Source organism: Marmota marmota, unplaced genomic scaffold (genome assembly GCF_001458135.2).
Source record: "Marmota marmota marmota unplaced genomic scaffold, marMar, whole genome shotgun sequence".
In the NCBI taxonomy this organism is placed as follows: domain Eukaryota; kingdom Metazoa; phylum Chordata; class Mammalia; order Rodentia; family Sciuridae; genus Marmota; species Marmota marmota.
Genome location: NW_026000019.1, coordinates 27423351 through 27442885, shown reverse-complemented (window position 1 = coordinate 27442885; position 19535 = coordinate 27423351). Strand labels below are relative to the sequence as shown.

At 50.6% G+C, this 19535-nt stretch overlaps 1 protein-coding gene across 5 annotated transcripts; it reads right to left on the bottom strand.

Moving 5' to 3' along the window:
- Positions 1-712: 712 nt before the first annotated feature.
- Nectin4 (nectin cell adhesion molecule 4) lies at positions 713-18804 on the bottom strand. Of its 5 annotated transcripts, none has more exons than XM_015491970.2 (9): positions 18273-18804; positions 8935-9294; positions 6819-7109; positions 5522-5642; positions 4297-4445; positions 3883-4036; positions 3387-3462; positions 2915-2989; positions 713-2570 (listed from the first exon to the last, which is right to left on the bottom strand). In XM_015491970.2, exons 1-9 carry the CDS (start codon positions 18346-18348, stop codon positions 2346-2348), a joined length of 1527 nt encoding a protein of 508 aa, XP_015347456.1. In that variant the 5' UTR covers positions 18349-18804; the 3' UTR covers positions 713-2345. The 5 variants fall into 5 exon arrangements, with proteins under 5 accessions (XP_015347456.1, XP_048666111.1, XP_015347458.1 ...); XM_048810154.1 differs by having other exon boundaries at positions 3883-4039; positions 18273-18643; XM_048810156.1 differs by having other exon boundaries at positions 2436-2570; positions 2848-2989; positions 3883-4039; positions 18273-18652.
- Between the last annotated feature and the right edge of the window lie 731 nt (positions 18805-19535).

Genomic DNA, 19535 nt, shown 5'->3' with positions numbered 1-19535 from the left:
TGTTAGAGCATCTTTGCAACCACAGGGCCTGGGGTGGGGGAGGTAGCTGACACTCACATCCTCACCCATTGCTGGAACTTCACCCATTGGTCAAGGAGAGGTGATGTCAGAGCCCTGGGGTGGGGTGATGGCGCCTAGGGCATGAGCAGGTGACTGACACCCCTAGAGACCAGAATCCTTGGGTCCATCGTGGAGACCTGAGGTTTGCTAGGAGGAAGGTGGTACAGGGCCTGAGAAGTACACCCAGGAGGGAGCATTCCCAGGCTCCACTTTGACAGGCCTCACACCTCAGCCAAGCCACATTATTTCTCTGAGTCTCAGTTTCCACACACATGGTAATAAAGGGCACAGACTAGATGATCTTTAAATTATCCTTTCAGCTCTAACAGTCTGTAGAGTTCATTTAACTTGGGTTTCAGTTTCTTTATCTGTCAAAAAGGTACACCACTGTCTATTTTACACAACTGTTGTTTTAAGTCTCCAGTACAAGAAAGGTTTTTGAACTAAGACACTGACTTTCCCAGAAGGGGTTCTTAGCTCTACTCTCCAACCTGGGGACCCTCAGAGATGATTGGAGGCCTTGTGGAAGCCATTCTCTGCCCTTTCCCTACCAGCTACAGGTATCCAGGTTCCTGCCCTACTTGGTACTGACACAGGGATCAAGCGCTGAGGGCTTTTATGGTTCAAGGCAAAAGACAGGAATCAGACAGAACAGGTTTTATCTGTTTATTTTAAAACAGAATATCATTTTATGTACAAATATGCACATATTTACACAAAATGTACATACTAGGATACCAGATCTTTGGGGTCCACAAAGTCCTGGGCCAACTGGGCTAACAGAGGCTGGGAGCCTCTCCTTTGGTCCAGAAATCCAGCAGAGTTCAAGCCACACAGGCACTAGTTCTCAGTATTCTCTCTCCCTCCCTCTTCTTCCCCCCCACCCCCGGCCTCTCTCTCTCTCTTTATTTTTTTTAGTGCTAAGAATTGAACCCTCAGTCTCAGGCATGCTAAGCAAGCTACTCTACCATTGAGCCACATCCATAGCCCTAAATCTTGCTATTCGGTTTGAGGCCAAATAAATATAAACATCTAACCCCAAACCCCACTCAGAGAAACTGCCAAAAGAGCCCTGAATCAACGACCCAGAAACCCCTGGGAAAAGGAGTCATTCTCACCCCTGGCGCCTCCTTCCCCTCACCTGAACATTCACCCTCCCCCATCTATAAGAACTACCCTCTCTCCACTACTCCAGGGTGGGATACTAAAAGGGACCACAAACAACTGTGAATACAGCTAAAAAAACGGAATGGGGCTAGGGGAAAAGGTGAGGGGCTGTTTGGATCAAGAAGACTTTCTTGTTCTCTCTTAGCCAGTAGCCACCGGGCTCACGCCCCAATTCCAGATGTCACCAGCCGTCAGGCTCCCTCCACAGGGACTACCTAGGTGAAGATGCCCTAGAATCACCTTTCACAATCACAGAAATTAGCCCACTGAGTGGGGTCTGAGTGAGGTCCAGCTTTGCTGAATTCCTAATTTGGCTGGCCTCCCAGTAAGCAATCCCAGTAACAAACATGCAGATAAATCAAAAGGTTTTTAATTTTTTTTTTTCTCTTTCTCTTACACGGGAACTGGAGTAGCGCTCTGAAAGCTCCCTGTGAGTTTATTTACAGAAAGTATGTACATGCAGCAGGCCCACAGGCCACCAGAGGGCAGAGGGCTTCTTCCATGTAACAGTTCAAACCTCTGGCAGACCCCTGGGCAGCCACTTCACACTTGCCCGGTGGCTCCAGAGTGGTGGGAACCCAGCTCCCCCACTTCAGAGGCCAGATTCCAGCTCCAGCTATGCCCGCACACCTGGATCTGACCCATAGTCTCCACCTCTCACCTCCAACCTCTGCATCATTAATACTGCTCTGGGGTCTGAGGAAAACACCTGCATTTGCAGGCAGAGGTCACACAGTCACATCACACATAAACCAAACCTTGACATCACTCCCCACACAGCCACCCAAATCCTGTGGCACACACATCACTGTCCACTTGGACTTTAACATGACAGCACAATATATAACCATACACAATCATCCCTCCACACACCGTGAATGCTCACACAAACACAAAAGCACACACACACACAGTGACCTGCATACACGGTGGGAGAGACTCAACCAATGGAGCCCTCCCAATAAACAGGAGGATTGGAGGAAAACATGGAGCAGTCAGTGGGGTGGGGAGCATCTTCCTCAAGAGATAGGGGCATTTAAGGAGGCCCCCCTGAGATGAGTTAAAATCCCCCATGTCAGCAGAAGGAGCCAGGCCTAGGGGAGGGAGGCAGACCTGGGTCAGACCAGGTGTCCCCGACCATTGATGTAGATGCCATTGCCCGTGGGCTTGGCCCGCAGGGTCCCATTCTCCTGAACAAAATGGTTCATGGCCTGTTTGATGCCTTCATCTCGATCTTCCTCTTCCTCTGCCCTTCCAGAGCCTGGAGATAGCAATTCGGTCTGAGTTTCAATCTCCCGCACTGTGGTCAGTGTGGAGTAACTGCGGCCTTCTGGCTCTTCACTCTGGAGACCAAGGGCAGAGGTCAAGTCAGGAACCAAAGCAGGGCATTCAGATACAATGGGGGATGGTTGGGTCACGGTGGGATAAGAGGTCAGGCAAAGCGGGGGTAATGACTGTCCCACAGGTACAGGGGCTCCGAGATCAGGGGCCAGGAACAAATGTTAGGCACGGGGAAGGGAAGGGGAGAGGGAGTATGAAGGCACAACACAGATTCGGGGTTGGGCCATATATGAGCCAGGGCTGAGGCGCGAGGGACTGGTAAGGGGACTGCTAACGCACCACATTTGGGGCCAGGAGAGGGGCCTGAGGAGAGTGGTGGGAACACCGGTGGGGCCGGGGGCCTCACCATCACAGAGCAGCTACTGTTGTCCTTGAGACTATCGGGGTGGCCCTCGGCTCTCAGCCCTACACTCTCCTCCGGCTGCAGGGCCCAGACATGGGGGAGGAGTTAAAAGAGAGCTCAGCCTCCTCCCCTCAGCCTTTTCACCACTTGTCCTCCCACCAGCCTCCTCCCTAATCACCCTTCCCCCAACCCCACAGGTCCATTCCTTCTCTGATACAACCTCATTTCCCCACTGCCATCCCAACCCCACCCTGGACCCAGAACTAGTGGTAGATTCCCAGAGCAACCCCCAGGCTAATGGTGAAGGGGGCCTTACAAGGAGTCTTCCCAGTCCCAAAGCAGTGACACTCCCCAACCCCATCCACAGCCCAGCCCAGCCAAGTCACAGCCAGACTGGTGGAGGACTGTGCTCCTGGTCTGCATAGACACCCAGACACAAGCCACCCCTATGCACACACCCCACCTTGGCACACACCTGGCTCCTGGGGTCTGTGTGATGAGAGTGCAGCCTCCGGATGGAGTTCTCCCTGGTCAGGGTCAGTTCCTCCTCACTGGGAAAGACACCCCCTTGTCAGGAACTGAGGGTAGCAACAGGCCACCCAAGGTGAGCCTAGCTAGGTGTCTATGTGAGACCCGGCTGCATGGTGTGGATGCTCTGCCAGCCCTGCAGGTATGAGTGTGTGGCTGCAGGTGGCAGTGTGGCAGCAGAGCATGTGTGCCCTGTGTGTGAGCAAGTGCACATAGTTGCATGTCTCTGATCCTCACTCAGGCCAAACAGCTCCCACCACCCAGCTGTGGTCCAGGCCCCCCAAGCCCCTCTCACCTCCTAAAGACTGTCCACTTCTGGTCCATAAGCTCCCCAGATGTCTGGCTACTCAGTCTCCTTTCTTTCCTCTGTTCTGTCCCACCTTCTGCTTGCTTCCTTTTCATTCCCAGCTTAATTCTACCCACCAAGGAGAGCCAGTACTCACTATTTCTGGGTCATCTGCTGGGCCTTGCGCCGATGGTATCGGGACATGAGTATCACCACCACCACCAGAAGGCAGAACAAGAGGGCAGCGATTACACCCACCACCACCACGGATGCTGACACTAGATCCACCTGTTGCCCTGGGTCCTGAGGGTCTGCTGGAGACAGGCCATTGTCTGAAGTGCATGCCCATATCCTCCAACCACCACGACCCAATGCCCTCACACACCACCCTCGTATACCACATCCACAATCACCCACTCAGCTAGACCCTCTGAAAAAACCATCCTGTCCCCCTAAATAAATACTTTCCCCAATTCTTTCTTTTGCTTCCTGTTACTACCCCCAACTATCCCCTTGCCCTAGGCCCAGGTCCCTTGTCTCTTCTCCAACCATCCCCCACCCCCATGCTTACCAAGAATATCCACAGTGACCTGAGAATCCCTCGAGGAAAGCTCATTGCTAACATGGCAGACGTAGATGCCACTATGCTCAGTGGTCAGTGGGGGAAAGCCAAGAGTGTCCCCTTCTGCTCGTACCCCACTGGGCAGAGGCCCATCCAGCCTGGAGGATAGGAAAGCTGAAGGGTGCCTTCTGGGGCGGGTTGAGGCTGCCACCACCCAGCATGTCCAGACAGCTCTCACCCCCCCTCCCCCATGACGTCACCCAGAGCCGCCGGCTGTTCCCACGGTGCCCCGCCCTCCCCTAGGCAGGTCTAGGCAGAGGCCCCTCTCCCTGCCGCCCAGCCTGACCCGGGCACCCCACACACACACTCAGGGAAGATCCACATGCGTGCCATCCCACATTCTCCCATAGGTATCACGTCATCCAGAACTGGGTACCAGGCACACATGCTATAAAGTCCACACCATAGGACACTGCAGCCCTAGTTGGGCTCAGGGGTACTTGGAAAATGTGACTGAGGGCTCCAACACCTGTGATGCATAGTGGGCACGCAAACCTAGTGCCCGGCACAAAGCATGCATCGCTCATACGCCCACATGTGAGAACATATCTGTTATGGTATCACACATGTGTGCACGCTATCTCTTTCTGGTCTCTGGACATCTCAGACCCTGGAATAAAAACCAGGACTCTTGAGGGAGCTGGAGAAAGTGGGAGGGTGTTTTTGAGGTACTGGCAATATTGTGGCAATGATAGGAATGAGTGTTGGTGTAACAATAGTTACATCCAGCTGTCTTCTTCATCTCATGCACTTTATGCACTCACCTAAATTTATAAAATATTAATATTTAATACCATGGGCTTGTGTGTGTGTGTGTGTGTGTTTTCCAGTGCTAGAGATAGAAACCAGTGACTCATGCATGCTAGGCAAGTGCTCTACCACTGAGCTACAGCCCTATCCCTAATATTATGCTGTATTTTACAAGTTAAAAGTTAGGGGAAAAGAGCCAAGAATTTATCCATTTTATTTTCTACCAATGACCATGTATCCTAGAAGCCCTGGAACAAGCCAACAATATTTGGTGACCATGCATATTCTTGTATAGGTCTGAACATGCGCCCTAGCTTATCATAAGTTTGAATATATGATTCCAGCCCATAATGAGCATGTGCTGGCCCTGGGAGGGGATGATCCTAGCCCCAAGCCTAGTCCTCACCATGGTAAGTCCTCTTACCGTGTCCAGTTGTATGAGGGAGGGGGCTGTCCTTCACTCAGGCACTTGAGCATAGCTCCTTCTCTGCCAACATGCCACAGCTTTTGGTCCTCAAGGCCCCTGACAGAGGCCTCAGCAAGGACTGGAATGGGAGGTGGGAGGAAAAAGCATGGGAATGATGCCTTTAATCATGGGATTCCTCGAAGGGCCCTGCCCCCTGCCCCACCCTGCCTGGAATAGCCTCCCCTTGACTTTTTCCATCCTACTCATGTGCTTCCAAACCTAGCTGCACCACACTTGGCCCACAGCTCCTGGCCACATGGTTCCCTCTCCTAAGCTCAGAGTCTATATTGCTTTACCTGAGTTATGAGCCAATAAGTTCCTCAAGTGTCACACTTTTTCTGGATCTCCCGAGGTGCCTAGCAAAGTGCTAGCCACTTGCTCAATAAATGCTATTAGAGTCTTTGAAGGTTTAACAATACTACAATCCTACAATCATACTAGTTTATCCTTTCCTTTCTTTCTTTTTTAGTACTGAGGCTTGAACCAAGGACTGCTCTACTACTGAACTACATCCTCAGCTCATTTTTATTTTTTTTTATTTTGAGGTGGGGTCTTGCTGAGTTGCCCAGGCTGGCCTCAAACTTGTGATCCTCCTGCCTCAGCCTCTTGAGTTGCTGTTATTACAGGCATGTGCCACTGTGCCTGGTTCAATCATTTCTTTAACAAACATTTGTTGAGGACCTACTTTGTGCCAAATGTAAGAGCAGCTGGAGCTGAAAATGGTCCCTCCCACCTCTGCCCAGAGACTTGATGTATACTGCTGGGAATACAGTCTCTGCTGTTTCCTGAGCTTTCCTATACTTTGAGCTCTGTGTGAAATGCTTTGCTTCGTGGTTGCTAATTTTCATCAAAATCCCATAAAGTTGGTATAATTATACTCATTTCACTGATGAAGAAAATGAAGCCTAACAAGATTAAATAACAGCTGGTAAACAGAACGAGAGCTTTCCCAAATCTGCCTCCAAACCCTAAAATGTATATTTTGCAAAGTGCTTTCAATTCCATGTTTATATTTGATTCTCCCAACAAAGATGCAAAGCAAGGCAATCTCCTCTGTAAAGATAAGGACACAAGCTCAGAGAGATCTCAGTGATTCACCAACGTTATCTGGCATTGGACTCCAGGTCTTCTACCTTTCAACTTTTACACATTATAGCCTCAGGACCCAGGCTGGCCAGCCTGGAGGGACTTGGGGGGTCTCACCAACCCTTTTATAACCCATGAGACCTGTCTACCCAAGCATCTAAGTACTCACAAGCCACTTGGAGGGTGTGGGTGATCCTTTGGTCCTGGAGCAAGCCAGGGTGAGACACCACGCAGGTAAGTGGCTGCCCATTCATGCTACGGCTAGGCACCAGATGGAACTCTGAAGTGACAGCAGCAGAGCGAGAGTGCGTGAAGGAGCGGCTGGATGGTGTGCCTTTGACCTCTGTGTCCCAGGACACTTGTGGGGCTGGGCTGCCCTCAGCTGTGCAGGAGGCTGCCAACGTCAGGCCCTGGCCCTCTTCTAGCGGTGGACCAGGAATCAGTGAGGGCAGGGGAGGCACTGTGGATGGATGAAGGCAGAGTTCCCGGGTCTGCACAAGCCCTCTCAGGAGGCCCCAGCCCCACTCCATCCCACTGTAGTCTTGCACCATTGCAAACTTTAGGCTGCCCGCCCCCTCTTCCTTCGTCTTTTTCTTTTTTCCTTTTCTACCCCACCCCAGTGCTGGGGATTGAAACTAGGGGTGCTATAGCACTAAACTACATCCTCAGTCCCTTTTTAATTTTTTTTTTTTTTAATTTTGAGGGGCTGGGGTTCTGGCTCAGTGGTAGAGCACTCAACTAGCACATGCAAGGCACTGGGTTCAATCCTCGGCACCATATAAAAATAAATAAATAAAATAAAGGTATTGGATCCCAACTGCAACTAAAAAAAATATATATATTAAAAAAAAAAAAAAAAAGGAAGGGAAAAAATTTGAGACAGGTTCTCACTAAGTTGACCAGGCTGACCTGAAACTCATAATCCCCCTACCTCAGTCTTCCAACTCATTAGAATCATGGGCATATGCCACCACACTCAGCTCCCTAGTTTTTCTCTTATTTCACTAACAAGTACACCAGATAAGTGGTAGAATTTTAAGTGACTGTACCTTTCTCCATTGTTTGAATTTTTTTACAATGAGATGGGTCATTTTTTAAATAAAAATAATGAAGTAATTTAAAAACTAACTAGACACTATCTAATAATAATAATAGCCACCATTTAGTAAATACTTACTGTGTGTCAATTATTATGCTAAACACTTTACAAATGTTATCTCATTTAATTCTGTCAACTAGCAAATGAGATAGGTATTAGCATCCTTATTTTTCAGGTGAGGAAACTAAAGCTCAGAGAAGTTAAATGACTTGCTCAAGGTCTTAGGTGATGAAGTCTAGATTCACACTCAGATTTTCTACACCAAGGCTGGAGTTACTACCTTCTATGTGGATAAAGGAAAACTATATAAAGACCTTTAATTTTAGCTTCAAAATGTTAAAAACCCAAGCATAGAATGGTAAAGACTTAATCTGACCATAGGTCCAGGTTGACCACAAGTGCCCACAATAGTGGTTTAAAAGGCAATTGTGCTCTCAGACCACATTCACTGAAGGTTCCTCCTGGTTATGCATGGCCATACCAGAGCTGGCTCTCTTGTCCACATCTGGGCCTCACATTTTAAAACCATGGAGCCCAGGATGGCAAGGGAGGCTTTGAATCAGTGTCTTTAGTGAAATGGTGGTAGGAACCAGTAAGTGTAGCTCGGAGAAGAGCAGATTTGGGTGGAGGTCCTTAACAAAGGTCTTCAATTCCTTGAAAGGCCAGGTGTTACATTGCTCTAGCAGGCAAAATAACACAGAGGGCAATTTCAGGTTATCAGAAGGAAGAACTTCCCCAAAATGGATTCTTCCCCAGGTTTGGGAGTTACTTGGAAAGAATTTCTGAACTGGGAGGAGGAATAAAAAGGATGGTTCTCCCTCACCCCAGAGTATCCTATGTTTTTATTCCTGTTTTGCAGTTGCCCTGTCTATCACTGGTCCCCACTCCCCTGTTGTGGGACAGGAGCCCTCTACCACTGAACTACATCCCCAGCCCTTTTATTTTTAATTTTGAGACAGATCTCACTAAATTGCCCAGACTGGCCTCGAACTTTCCATCCCTCTGCCTCATCCTCCCAAGTCGCTAGGATTATAGGCCTGGCCACCAGCCCAGGCCCATCTGTCTTTGTGGTCCCGTCTCTATTCCTCCTGCCTCCAGCTTCTGCCCTCCTTGACCCTGAGTCTGGGCGTCTGGTGCTTCTGCACACACACAGCAGCCCCCGCCATGCCCAGCCGGAACCACTTACCCAGCACTCGGAGCCGCAGCCGCGCCTGGAAGCTGCCAGAAGGGAAGGTGCTGACCCGACACTCGTACTCGCCCTCATCTGCTTGCACTGCGTTGCGCAGGAGCACTGAGCCGTCCAGGGGGTCCCGTGGCGGGGGTGGTTGTTCCACGCGACCCTCGTAGGCTGAGCTCGTGTGTAGCCCATATTTGGAGTTCAGTAGCGCCAGCTCCTGGGCACCCTCGTTCGCGTCCACCCGAGCCCATGCTACCTGCCCCACCTTCTCGTCGGGTTCCCCTCGGTAGAAGCAGGGCAGCTTTGCGTCCTGGCCCAGCACAACGGTGACCAAATCCGTGGTCTCCAGCACACCTGCGGGGCACTGGCCTGCAGGAGGCAGACAGGAGCACACAGGATTAGGGGTGCAGCCAGAGTCAAGGGAACACAATCATAATGATAATGACAGCCAAAGCGGCCGGAACTCCTGGAACTCCTGGAGCATTTTATGCTTGCAAAGCGCATTCAGTTCATTACCTCATTAGATCCACAAAACATTCCCAAGAGGTAGGCGTTATTATCGCCATTTAACAGATGAGGAAACTGAGACCCAGAGAGAGGAAGTGACTTGCCTAAGGCCACACAGACAATTTATGGAAGACTCACACCCTCTTGTAGCCTAGGATTGTATCCTGAGCAATTGTAAGGTGGGAGGCTTTAATAGGACCAGAGACCCAGCCCCTGCCCTCGGGGAGCTCCTAGTCCTCAGGGAAATGGAATTTGTGCACACAGAAACAGGGAAAGTCACCAGCGAGCTTTCACAGGAGACTAAACCTACCACCTAAGTAAAAGTGAATGCTTTCAGGAAGTGTGGCAGAGAGCCACAGCAAGAGTCCAGAACCATTGGTGTCTGGCTGGAGCAGGTAGGGTGAGAAGAGTTCATCCAGCGAGGCCCTTTGGAATTTTCTTTTCATGGCTTGAAGGTGAGAAACTGGATTCTCAGAGAGTAGAAGGTATTCCAAGTGGGAGGAATGGCATGAACCAAGTCTCAGAGGCAAAAATGAGCAAGTCACCAAAGACACGGCCCAGGTCAGAGGCCCAGAAAGATGAGGTCAGGACAGATACATAGCAATAGGGTCAGATTGGTGAGGCAGAATTAGGACCAGAGATGAAGGAGTAGTGTTGTGCACATCGATGGGCAGCAGTATGAAGCACTTGAAGAAGTCTTTGGAATCAGATATCCATCATATAAACTTGCAAATAAAGATCCATTCCCTACCCTCATGAAACCAGAGGTCTGTTTAGGAAGAAGAGATACTCATGGAAATATGCCATGATTGTTTCTGATTTGGTGCCTAGTGGTGTGTTGCAGGCCAGTTGTATGATGAGGCAGTCACTGTGGGCTTGAGTCATGGGGGAGGGCCTCATGGATGAGTTGCATAGGATTAGCAGGGAGAGAGACCTAGAAAGGCATTTCAAGTAAAAGATCAAGGTGAGTGAAGAAGTAGTGGCAAGGCTGGCTGGTTTCAGGAAGCAGAGGAGAGGACCCAACCTAAATTAGGGTGTGTATGTTGAACAGGAGTGGAAAATATGGCTGGGGTAGGGTGGGGCTAAATTGCCCAGAACCTTCCATGCCAGGCAAAGGAATTTAGATTTGGTCAAGAGTAGACGGGGAGTCACTGAAGGTTCCTTAGCCCTGTGAGTAGTGCAAGGTAAGAGGTGATGTGCAGTTGGACCAGAGAGTAGGCAGACCAAAGACAGCTGCTGTCCTGGGATGGTGTTGCTGGGGCAGGAAAGAGCAAACAGTTCCTGGAGGGAAATTTGACAGGGATTGGATTGATCATTGACCAAAAAGAGAGATGAGGGAGAGGAGAGACTCAATGACAACAGAATTTCCAGAATGAATACCTTATGAAAGAGGCAGGGCCTGGAGAAGCTCATGGTTGGGAAGAAATAAATGTGTGAGTTGTGGAAAGAAATGTGAAACACGGGACCAAGGGCTGGGTCAGAAGGGTGCTCTGGTGTGGCAAGAGCTCCTTGACTTAGATGTATATTCCAGCAACTCCCAACGAGTTATAGTCGCTGCTTCTGCCCAGCACCCCACACACCCTGTTGATCCTCACCTTTGCTCATACTGTACCCCTGCCTGGAATGCCCTCCTCCCTGTGTCTGGTAGCTCCTACTCATCATTGTCTGGAGGACTCCTACTCATGCTTTAAGACTCTGCTTAGGCATCACTTCCTCCTGGAGTCGCCCTCCCCAGCCCTACCCCAGGCAGCCTTGGATGTCCTTCCTTTGTACTCTCCTAATTCTTCGCTTTTCCCCCTGTCCTAACTGTATCCCATAGATTGCATTTGCTGTTTTCTTCTCTGCCTCCCCCACCAGATTGAGCTCCTACAGAGCAGAAACTGGACCACACATCACATATGGAAATATGGTTTCTGATTTTGTGTTCATGTGGTCTTCATGCCAGACACATAACTGGTGCTCGATGAAAGTTTATTAACTGACCAACTGGATGAATGAGTGAATGGGAAAAAATGGATGAGTGAGAGACAAGGGCAGAGAAAGAAAGGGTAGGATGAGGAGGAATGTACAGTCCTTGGTTGGTCCCGGCAGGGAGGGCATTGTCATGGCAACCTTGGGGTGGAGGCAGGATAAGGATTGGCTGGTTATTTGGGTCATAGACAAAGGGAGCACCTCTGGACTAGACAGAGGAAGAGGGAAGGGAGGCAGACATGGAGGGAGACAGTGAAACATTGAGTGGACGAGAGGTTTCCAATGAGGCAGAAAAAGGGGTCCTACGGTCCTGCTGGCAGGAGTAGAGGGAGGGAAGACTCTGCTGGGAGTTGGGAGGGCCCAGACCAGACGGGACAGACTTGAAGGGCCAGATACCAGGGCCCTGACCTGCCTAAGCTTATTTTGGTCCCACCCAGCCCAGCCTGGGAGTCCAGCTAACCACCTGCACCCCTCCCAGGCACCTCCTTTCTGGCACTGGAGAGAGAAGGAGGACTGCAAAAGAAGAACTGGGGTCAGGCTTGGGATAGAGGCTCCCTGGAATACTCTCTGCCTCAAATACTGGTGACCATGTAGGTCACAGGGATCCTAAGGCCTGCCCCATTGAAACATTCAATTTTCTCTAAAGATCATTTCTGGGATGATGTCAGATGGCATATATCCCATCCCCATCCCTGTATCTGCCAATCATCTTCCCCCTCATATTCCACCCCCCAAAAAATTACCTTCTAGGGCAGAACACATACATGAGCCCAAGTCCTCCATGTCCCTTAGACCTGTGAGTCCAAGAGCTCCACCCCCAAAAACAAGCTCAAGCTTTGCAGAATGAAAACCCAATGAAACAAGAAAGTCCCTTCTGGATCTCTCCTGCAGCACCCACCCTCCCATGGTCCTAAATTCACAATTTAATAGGAACATCTCAGGCTGAGGCAACTCTCTCCTCCAACTACCTTCCATCCATCCCCTAAGCTGCAAAAGAAGGGAAAAAAAAAAAAAAAAATGAACTCGGGCCCTAGAGTCCTTGTCCTGGGCTTAATGGACTCAGGAGCTCAGGCTCTCAGGCCAGGGCAGGCCAGGACTGCCTCCTCCTCTTCCCCACCCAGTACCTGCCCGGCGTCAGCATGATGATGTCACCAGACCCAAGGAGACACACGGCCTGCCTGGTGAGGTCACCCTGCGGGCATGTGGTGGCCAGGCCAGGCCAAGCCCACAGACCCTTCTGCTGCAAATGGTTTGCTGAGGCTAGTGGACTCTAGCTAGCTGGGCACTCCTCCCCAACCCTCCCCTCCTTGCCTCCCAGGAGCACCAGGACGCTGGTCAGGAGCCTTGGTGACTCAGAAGCCGCCGCACAGCAGCAGGCCTAGCCACAGCCACCACCACCTTGCGCAAGGAAGAGAACAGGCCCAACTGGCCAGACGGGATCCCTGCCCTCAGCCTCCCCCACCCCTGGCCAGGCCCCTTCGGGCCTCTTTGGGGCCCTGCCCTTTGTGTACCCCGCCCGGTCCCAGACAGGTCCTCCATTCCTGGCTTGGGCTACCTGGCTGCACCCCACGTTTTGCCTAGATCCCAACTTTCCTTTCTGTGTGAGGCCTGGCCTCTGATCAAAGGGGAAACTGAGGCTGATACCTCACATACCCAACCACAGCAGCATCTTTGGGGAAGAGATCTTTTCTTTATGAGGGGCCTATATTTATCAATATCCTCTGTTGGAACAAATAGGGGTGCACACAGAGGTCCTAGAGGTGGGTCTATGAGAAAAAGGGAAAAAAGTATTTTTTTTCTTTTCAATACTAGGGATTGAACCCAGGGGTACTCTACCACTGATCTATACCTCAAACCTTTTTTTATTTTGAGACAGGTTCTCACAAAGTTGCCCAGGCTGACCTCAAACTTAGTTTCTGCTTCAGCTTCCCAAATCACTGGGATTATAGCATGCACCACCACATTTGGCTAAGTGTGAGTCTTTTGTGTCCAAATACTTTGCCTGGCTAATCTTTCTATAGAGCTCGCACATCTGTGAGGTTATGTCCTTTCATGAATTTGGGGTATTTCACACATATATGTATTCATGTCTTATCTTCAAGGGATTCTATATAGTTACTTTTCTATGCCCAGAGGGAAGAGTTTTGCATTCGTGGGCAAGCAAACACATGTGCATGCACCATTCATTACATGTGCATCTCATACCCTATATGCCTGTCAGGTTTTCCTGTCCTGCAGAACTCTGCACACATAGTAAATATTTTGATGTTGCTTATCTTGGTTTCCGCATCTGTCTCAGCTGCCCTTGGTCAGCGGTGTGTGATTCTGAGCCTTTGCTGTGTGACCTGTCTCAAGTGTTGCCCCCCGGCATCCCTCACCCTGAGACTTGAGGACAGATTCATCTCAGGTTCATGCTGAAGGTACCCAGAGATGAGGTCACTGTCCCTCTAGGTATTGGGAAATTACCACCAAGCCTTCCCAACAAGAACAAAACAAAAGCTCCCTCTCCCTTGTTCCTCAGGTTCCTATTAAAGGGACTCTCACCCTTGTTGCCCCCTGGGCTTCCCTCAGCACCTCTGGCCCCCCAGCGAGGCCTCTCCCTGGGAATCTCTTGTCTGAGCTCTGCTGCTGCCACCACCTGAAAAACCAGCTCCAGCTCCAGGCCCGGGGTAAGGGCTGTCTGGTGTGGGTTTGGTGAGAAGGGGGGAGATCTTCCTGAGGCTAGAGGGAGGGGTCCAAACTGTCTAGGGTCTCATTCTTCTTTGTTAACTCTTCCCTGCCCTAACCCCACAACTCTAGCTCCACCAGAGAGACCTGGAGAATGTGGGTGAGTTTGGTAGAAAAGACCTGGGAGGGAAGCACCGAAGCCCCCGATCCAGGACAGATGATATAAACAATCCAGCAAGCCACTCTTGGTCCTCCCTTCCCCCTTAACCTTGGCCTTAGAGTGCTAAGAAACTTTGAAAACAAGAAGACTCCCGCCCATCTACCTCCCTCCTTACCCCCCATTGTCCTAAGCCCCCTGGCTTAGTGAGAGCTTCCCAACCCCGGGCAAAGCGCCCACCTGCAGATTAGTGTCTGGGGAGGGGGGCACACCAATCACAGGGAGAGGAGAACAATGGGAGAGGACAGGCCTAGAGGCAGCTGTCTCTGGCCCAGACACAGCTCCCAGCACAGATAAGTCCCCTAAACCCCCCCCGGAGCCAGAGTCTGAGCCCTGCTGCGTCACCACAACAGCCACACTGTGGGTGGGAGACCCAGAATTCGGCTTCTCTCAAACTCCTGAGATCCTTGCCCCCCCCACCTCTGCCCCCTCCCAGCCAAGGCCAGCTCTGCCCCACCCCAACTCACAGCCTCCACCCCAGCTCCCCGGACACACCAGTTTTAGAGGGAAATGGAGGGCAGTCAGAAAACTATAGAGAATGCTCCTGAGGCTGGGGGGCTCCCCCCGTTGGCTGCCTGTTTCAGTAAAAAGGATCCTATCCCAATCATCCTCTCTATATCCTTCTTCTAGGAGGTACAGTGGACAGTTCACCATTTTGAATTTCTCTTGTTTTAGATTATTATTATCCCAAGTTCGAGGCCAGCCTCAGCAACTTAGTAAAACCTTAGTAACTTAATGAGATAAAAAATAAAAAAGCTGCGGGTATGCTGGGCACAGTGGTGCATGCCTGTAATCCCAGCTGAGATAGGAGGATCATGAATTCAAAGCCAGCCTCAGCAAAAGCAAGGTGCTAAAGCAACTCAATGAGACCCTGTCTCTAAATAAAATACAAAAAACAGGGCTGGGGATGTGGCTCAGTTGTCAAGTGTCCCTGAGTTAAATCCCTGGTACCCCCCCCCCCAAAACCCNTATATATATATATATATATATATATATATATATATATATATCTCCATCCCAGATCTAGACCCAAAGACCCCAAGTCTCCATTATCCCCTTCCCTCCTCACTCAAGTTTCTTAATTTAACCTCCATCCCTTCTCTCTGCCAGACTCTGTGGTCAGTACAAGGACAAGTTCTGGAGGCCAGAAAGCCCAGGCATTTTCTCCTCACTGGGCTTGCTCTACACTGTGGCTAACTCCCATTCACATTGCCCAGAGTACCCCAAGATTCTGAGGCTAGAATACAGAAGATGAAACCATGGACTCTAAGCTCTGTTGCTGGGGTCTCCTTAGCCCAGTCCCCTTAAACACTAGGGTGGAACCAAGGTCACTGGGGCCAAGGGCTTCCCTGGGATTCTCCCAGTTCTTGCCACTTGGGTGGGGAAGCAAGCTTCCCTTTCTGGCTTCTCTGGGTTTGGGTAGATCCTACAGGAAAGGGCCTGCCCCCCTTTGTAAACAGGAATAGAAAAGCAGAGACAGGGCACCTCCCTTTCTAGGAAACTAACCTCAGACAGAGAACTCATCCTAACCCTCTGAAGACAGACCTCAGAATTCAAAGAATCATTCATTCTCTGGTCCTACAGGGCCCTCTGGGTCCAGACAAAAGGTGGAGACCTGGAGTTTATTGAAGGGTATCTCCCAGATTTGGGCCCCTTAACACCAAGACAGGAGATGGGGGAAGGAGAAGGGAGGGAACGCACCGGAAACTCATCCCATTAAGGAAAGACAAAGAGCTGTGGTGTTGGAGGCGCCTCCCAAGCCTGGGCTCCTCTCCCTGTCAAGGGTGGGGCAGGGCCCTGGGGCTCAGAGCTCTACAGGCCCAGGAGTTGGGGAGGGGGCGTAAATTTGCAGTAAGGCTAAGAAAATATCCTAGGGAAAGGTCCTCTAGGTCCCCAGTAGAGATGCAGCAAAGACCCTTTGCCCCTTCTATTTTTATAGTCAGACTGGGCAACTCTTCCAACACCCCAGCACCCCCCACCCTCCAGCTAAGAGTTGGACAATTACAGAGTCATTGCATTTCAGAATTGGAAGATCTGCAGAGATCATCCATTCCTAGCTCTAGGCCCACTGAATTTAAGTTTCTTAGTTGCTCATGGTCACTCAGCAAATTAATAGCAGAAATGGGATCGGAATCCAAGGCTTCTGATTTCCCAATCCAAGGTTAATTCAGAAACATGAAGCCCTCCAGGCTCCTAGGGGCACTAAGGAGATGTCAACACACAAAAGAGGTAGAATGGGGATGGCAATGGAGATGGAACACCTGCTTTCAGGCTAAGACTAGGGGGTTCTGAGTCATCAGCCCTGAGCGTTAACAATAGCCCTGAGGAGGTTATAGAAGCAGCAGCAGAGTGGTCTCCTTAGGTACCATATCCTGAGCAGCTCACATCAAGGCACTGGGTGAGGACAGGGTCAATTTCCCAACTAGATGGGGTTCTCTTTGAAAGAACATTAAGCTGTGTGTCGTGGAAAGGAAGGTAGGGGTCATGTCTTATTCACCAGTGCTTCTCCAGCATCTAGAACCTCAGCTGTACCCAGTGTACATTTGATTGTACTTTTCTTTAGTGAACAAGGAGTCAGGAGACCAAGATACTAACCCTGGTTATATTTCTGACACTGAGTAATCTTGTAGATCTCATTTCCCTATCTATTTCTCTCAGTTTTCCCATCTGTAAAATGAGGGAGTTGGAGTGGTAGATCTCTTTGATCCCTTCCAAGTCCTGAGACAGCATGACTCCATTCTTTAGGTGTGGGTAGATCCTACAGGAAAGTGCCTGCTGGGTTCCCTAGCCCCAGCAATGAGGCCCCACCCTCTTGGCCTGAGCAAGTGAGGAAGGTTGTCTTGAAGTTGCAAATTAAGACACAAGGATGGGGGAGCAGCAGGGGTTGGAACTCAGTATTCTGAAATTGGAGGCTGGGCCAATGACCTTCCATTATAAGACCAAAGCCAGAGCAGCCCCCAACCCTACCAATCCAGCAATCCAGGCCTTAACCTTCTCCATAGAGCATCAGTTGGAGCTGGGAATGGGAATCACAGCCAGAGAGGCTTTTGGACAACTGAGACTCCCTCATTACTACTCTTAAGGCTGAGGATTCAACTGCCCTCTCCAGGTAGGGCCCCATCTTCCCAAGTACAAAGATTTCTCAGTTACCTCTTACCCTGGGAACAATCTATGGTATCGCAATTTGCGCATGCACACGCACGACACACACTCCCACTCTGAATATTATAAACTCTGATAATTCATATCTGCTGCATGTATATTACATTTGTATGCTGTGAGGAACAGCATAAGACATCTGAGAAAACAGGGGCACAGGAAATGAACAAAAGGAGACCACACCCTATCTAGAAGGTCCCCTATCCTAGACCCTGAAGCCCTTTAAATAGCCACTATTGTCACCCTGACACTTAACAGTATGTGTGCCGAGGGAAAGAGAGGGGCCAGAGTGAGAAGATAGCTCAGCTTCTCTCTAGTCCCCCAACAGACACCCCAATCCTGGTACCCTAGAATATCACAAAGACAAGAGAAGGAGAAAGAAATGCTCCCTGGACATCAGGCTTCCTGCACCTGATGATTGCTGAGACAGCTGAGCTCTGAGTCAGCCCCAGCTTTGGAGTCTAGAGGATAGGCCAAAGAGCTTCCAGGAAGCCCTGGGGTGATCAGGGTCCTCAGCAGTTCCACCTCCCTGCCCACCTGCACTGAGTCACCATATCTATTTCCCCTAGACACAGCTCAGGCCTAGGTAAGGTTTTGGCAGAGGTAATCAGGGACCCCAGACACAGTGACCTCACCAGGGGACAGAGAGCTACATTGGTTCTTCTGGGGGCATTCCTGGCAGCTGGAGATGGGCTCTTCTGTCCCAAGTCCAAGGAAAGAGAATGTTTGTATGAATGCATGCATGTGTGTTTATGTGTTTGTGTGTGCATGCCTGTGCCAGGTTGGGCTCAGAAATAAGAGTCCTGATGGATCAGGTAAGTCCTACCTGTAAATGATGCCAGGAACAGCAGCAACAGCCAACCTTCAGGCCCCCACATCTCGGCTCCCAGGGACAGGGGCATTGGTTGAAAGGCAGACCTGCCCAGCGATTTTGAAGTTCCACCGAGTTCTCCCTGGGAGCTGGGTCTAGAGCTGGATAAGGCACACGACCCAGTCGACAGGAAGCTACAAAGTCCCCAGGCACTGATGCACCTGCCTATCCGACTTGGGTCTCCACTAGGAGACCCAGCCCGCTTCTACCCACCTAGCCGTGTCTACCCCTGAGAAGCCGTAATCGGGAGCTCAGCGCTCCCCCAGAGCTGCTTCCCACGCCGTGGCCAACAACGACGGCAGAAACCTGGGAACCTGCTCAGCAGGTCAGAACAGGTGCGTCTCCGGGGGCTGGGCCTGGCACGGAGACTCAGCAGCCACCGCCCCCACGGCCTGGGCTAGCTAATGGGCGCCAGGGAGGGAGGATAGGAGGGAAGAACCTGGGTGGGGGCGGTGGGGTCCCATTCTCAGCTCCGGGCTTTACCTGTGAGTGCACAGAAGGGGCTGCGAAGGGAGGGACTAGGGTGGAGGTGCGGGCCTAGCCAGGATGAACAGGGGCAAGGCCCTTGTGGGTGGCATCTCACACCCCAGGCAGGCTTGCTGACTGCTGGGAGCAGTTCCCCAAAGTGACAGTTCCCAAAATTGACAGTTCCCCAACTCCTGGAGGGGCTCAGCTTTGAAGCTATAGAATCAGAGAAGAAAAATATCAGAACAGAAAAGGATCCTGGCTTGCAGGTCCATAAATTTATTTCATTCTTCAGATGAGGTCCAGAGAAGGGAAGGGACTTGGCAGAGGACACACAACTTAGTGTCATGTTTTGCTGAGACACCTCTATCTAATTTGCCCACTTTGAGAGCTGGGTGTGGTGGCACCACGCCTGTAATCCTAGTGACTTGGGAGACTGAGGCATGAGGATTCAAAGTTTGAGGCCAGCCTGGGAAACTTGGTGAGACCAAGTTTTAAGACCCTGTCTTAAAATTTGAAAAGGATTGGAGATTTAGCTCAGTGATAAAGTGACCATGGGATCAATTCTTGAGAAAGAGAGAGAGATCCCAGAGAAATAATTTAAGTGGTCCCCTCTGACCTCATCCCTATATGGGAGGAGCCAAGGCACTGACCAAAGAATTAGCCCTATGGATTCCTGGCTTTCCTCTCAGGGCCTTTTCTCAGCTTTAACACCTTGTGACTAGGCTAGGATTTCCAAAAGTATATCAGGAC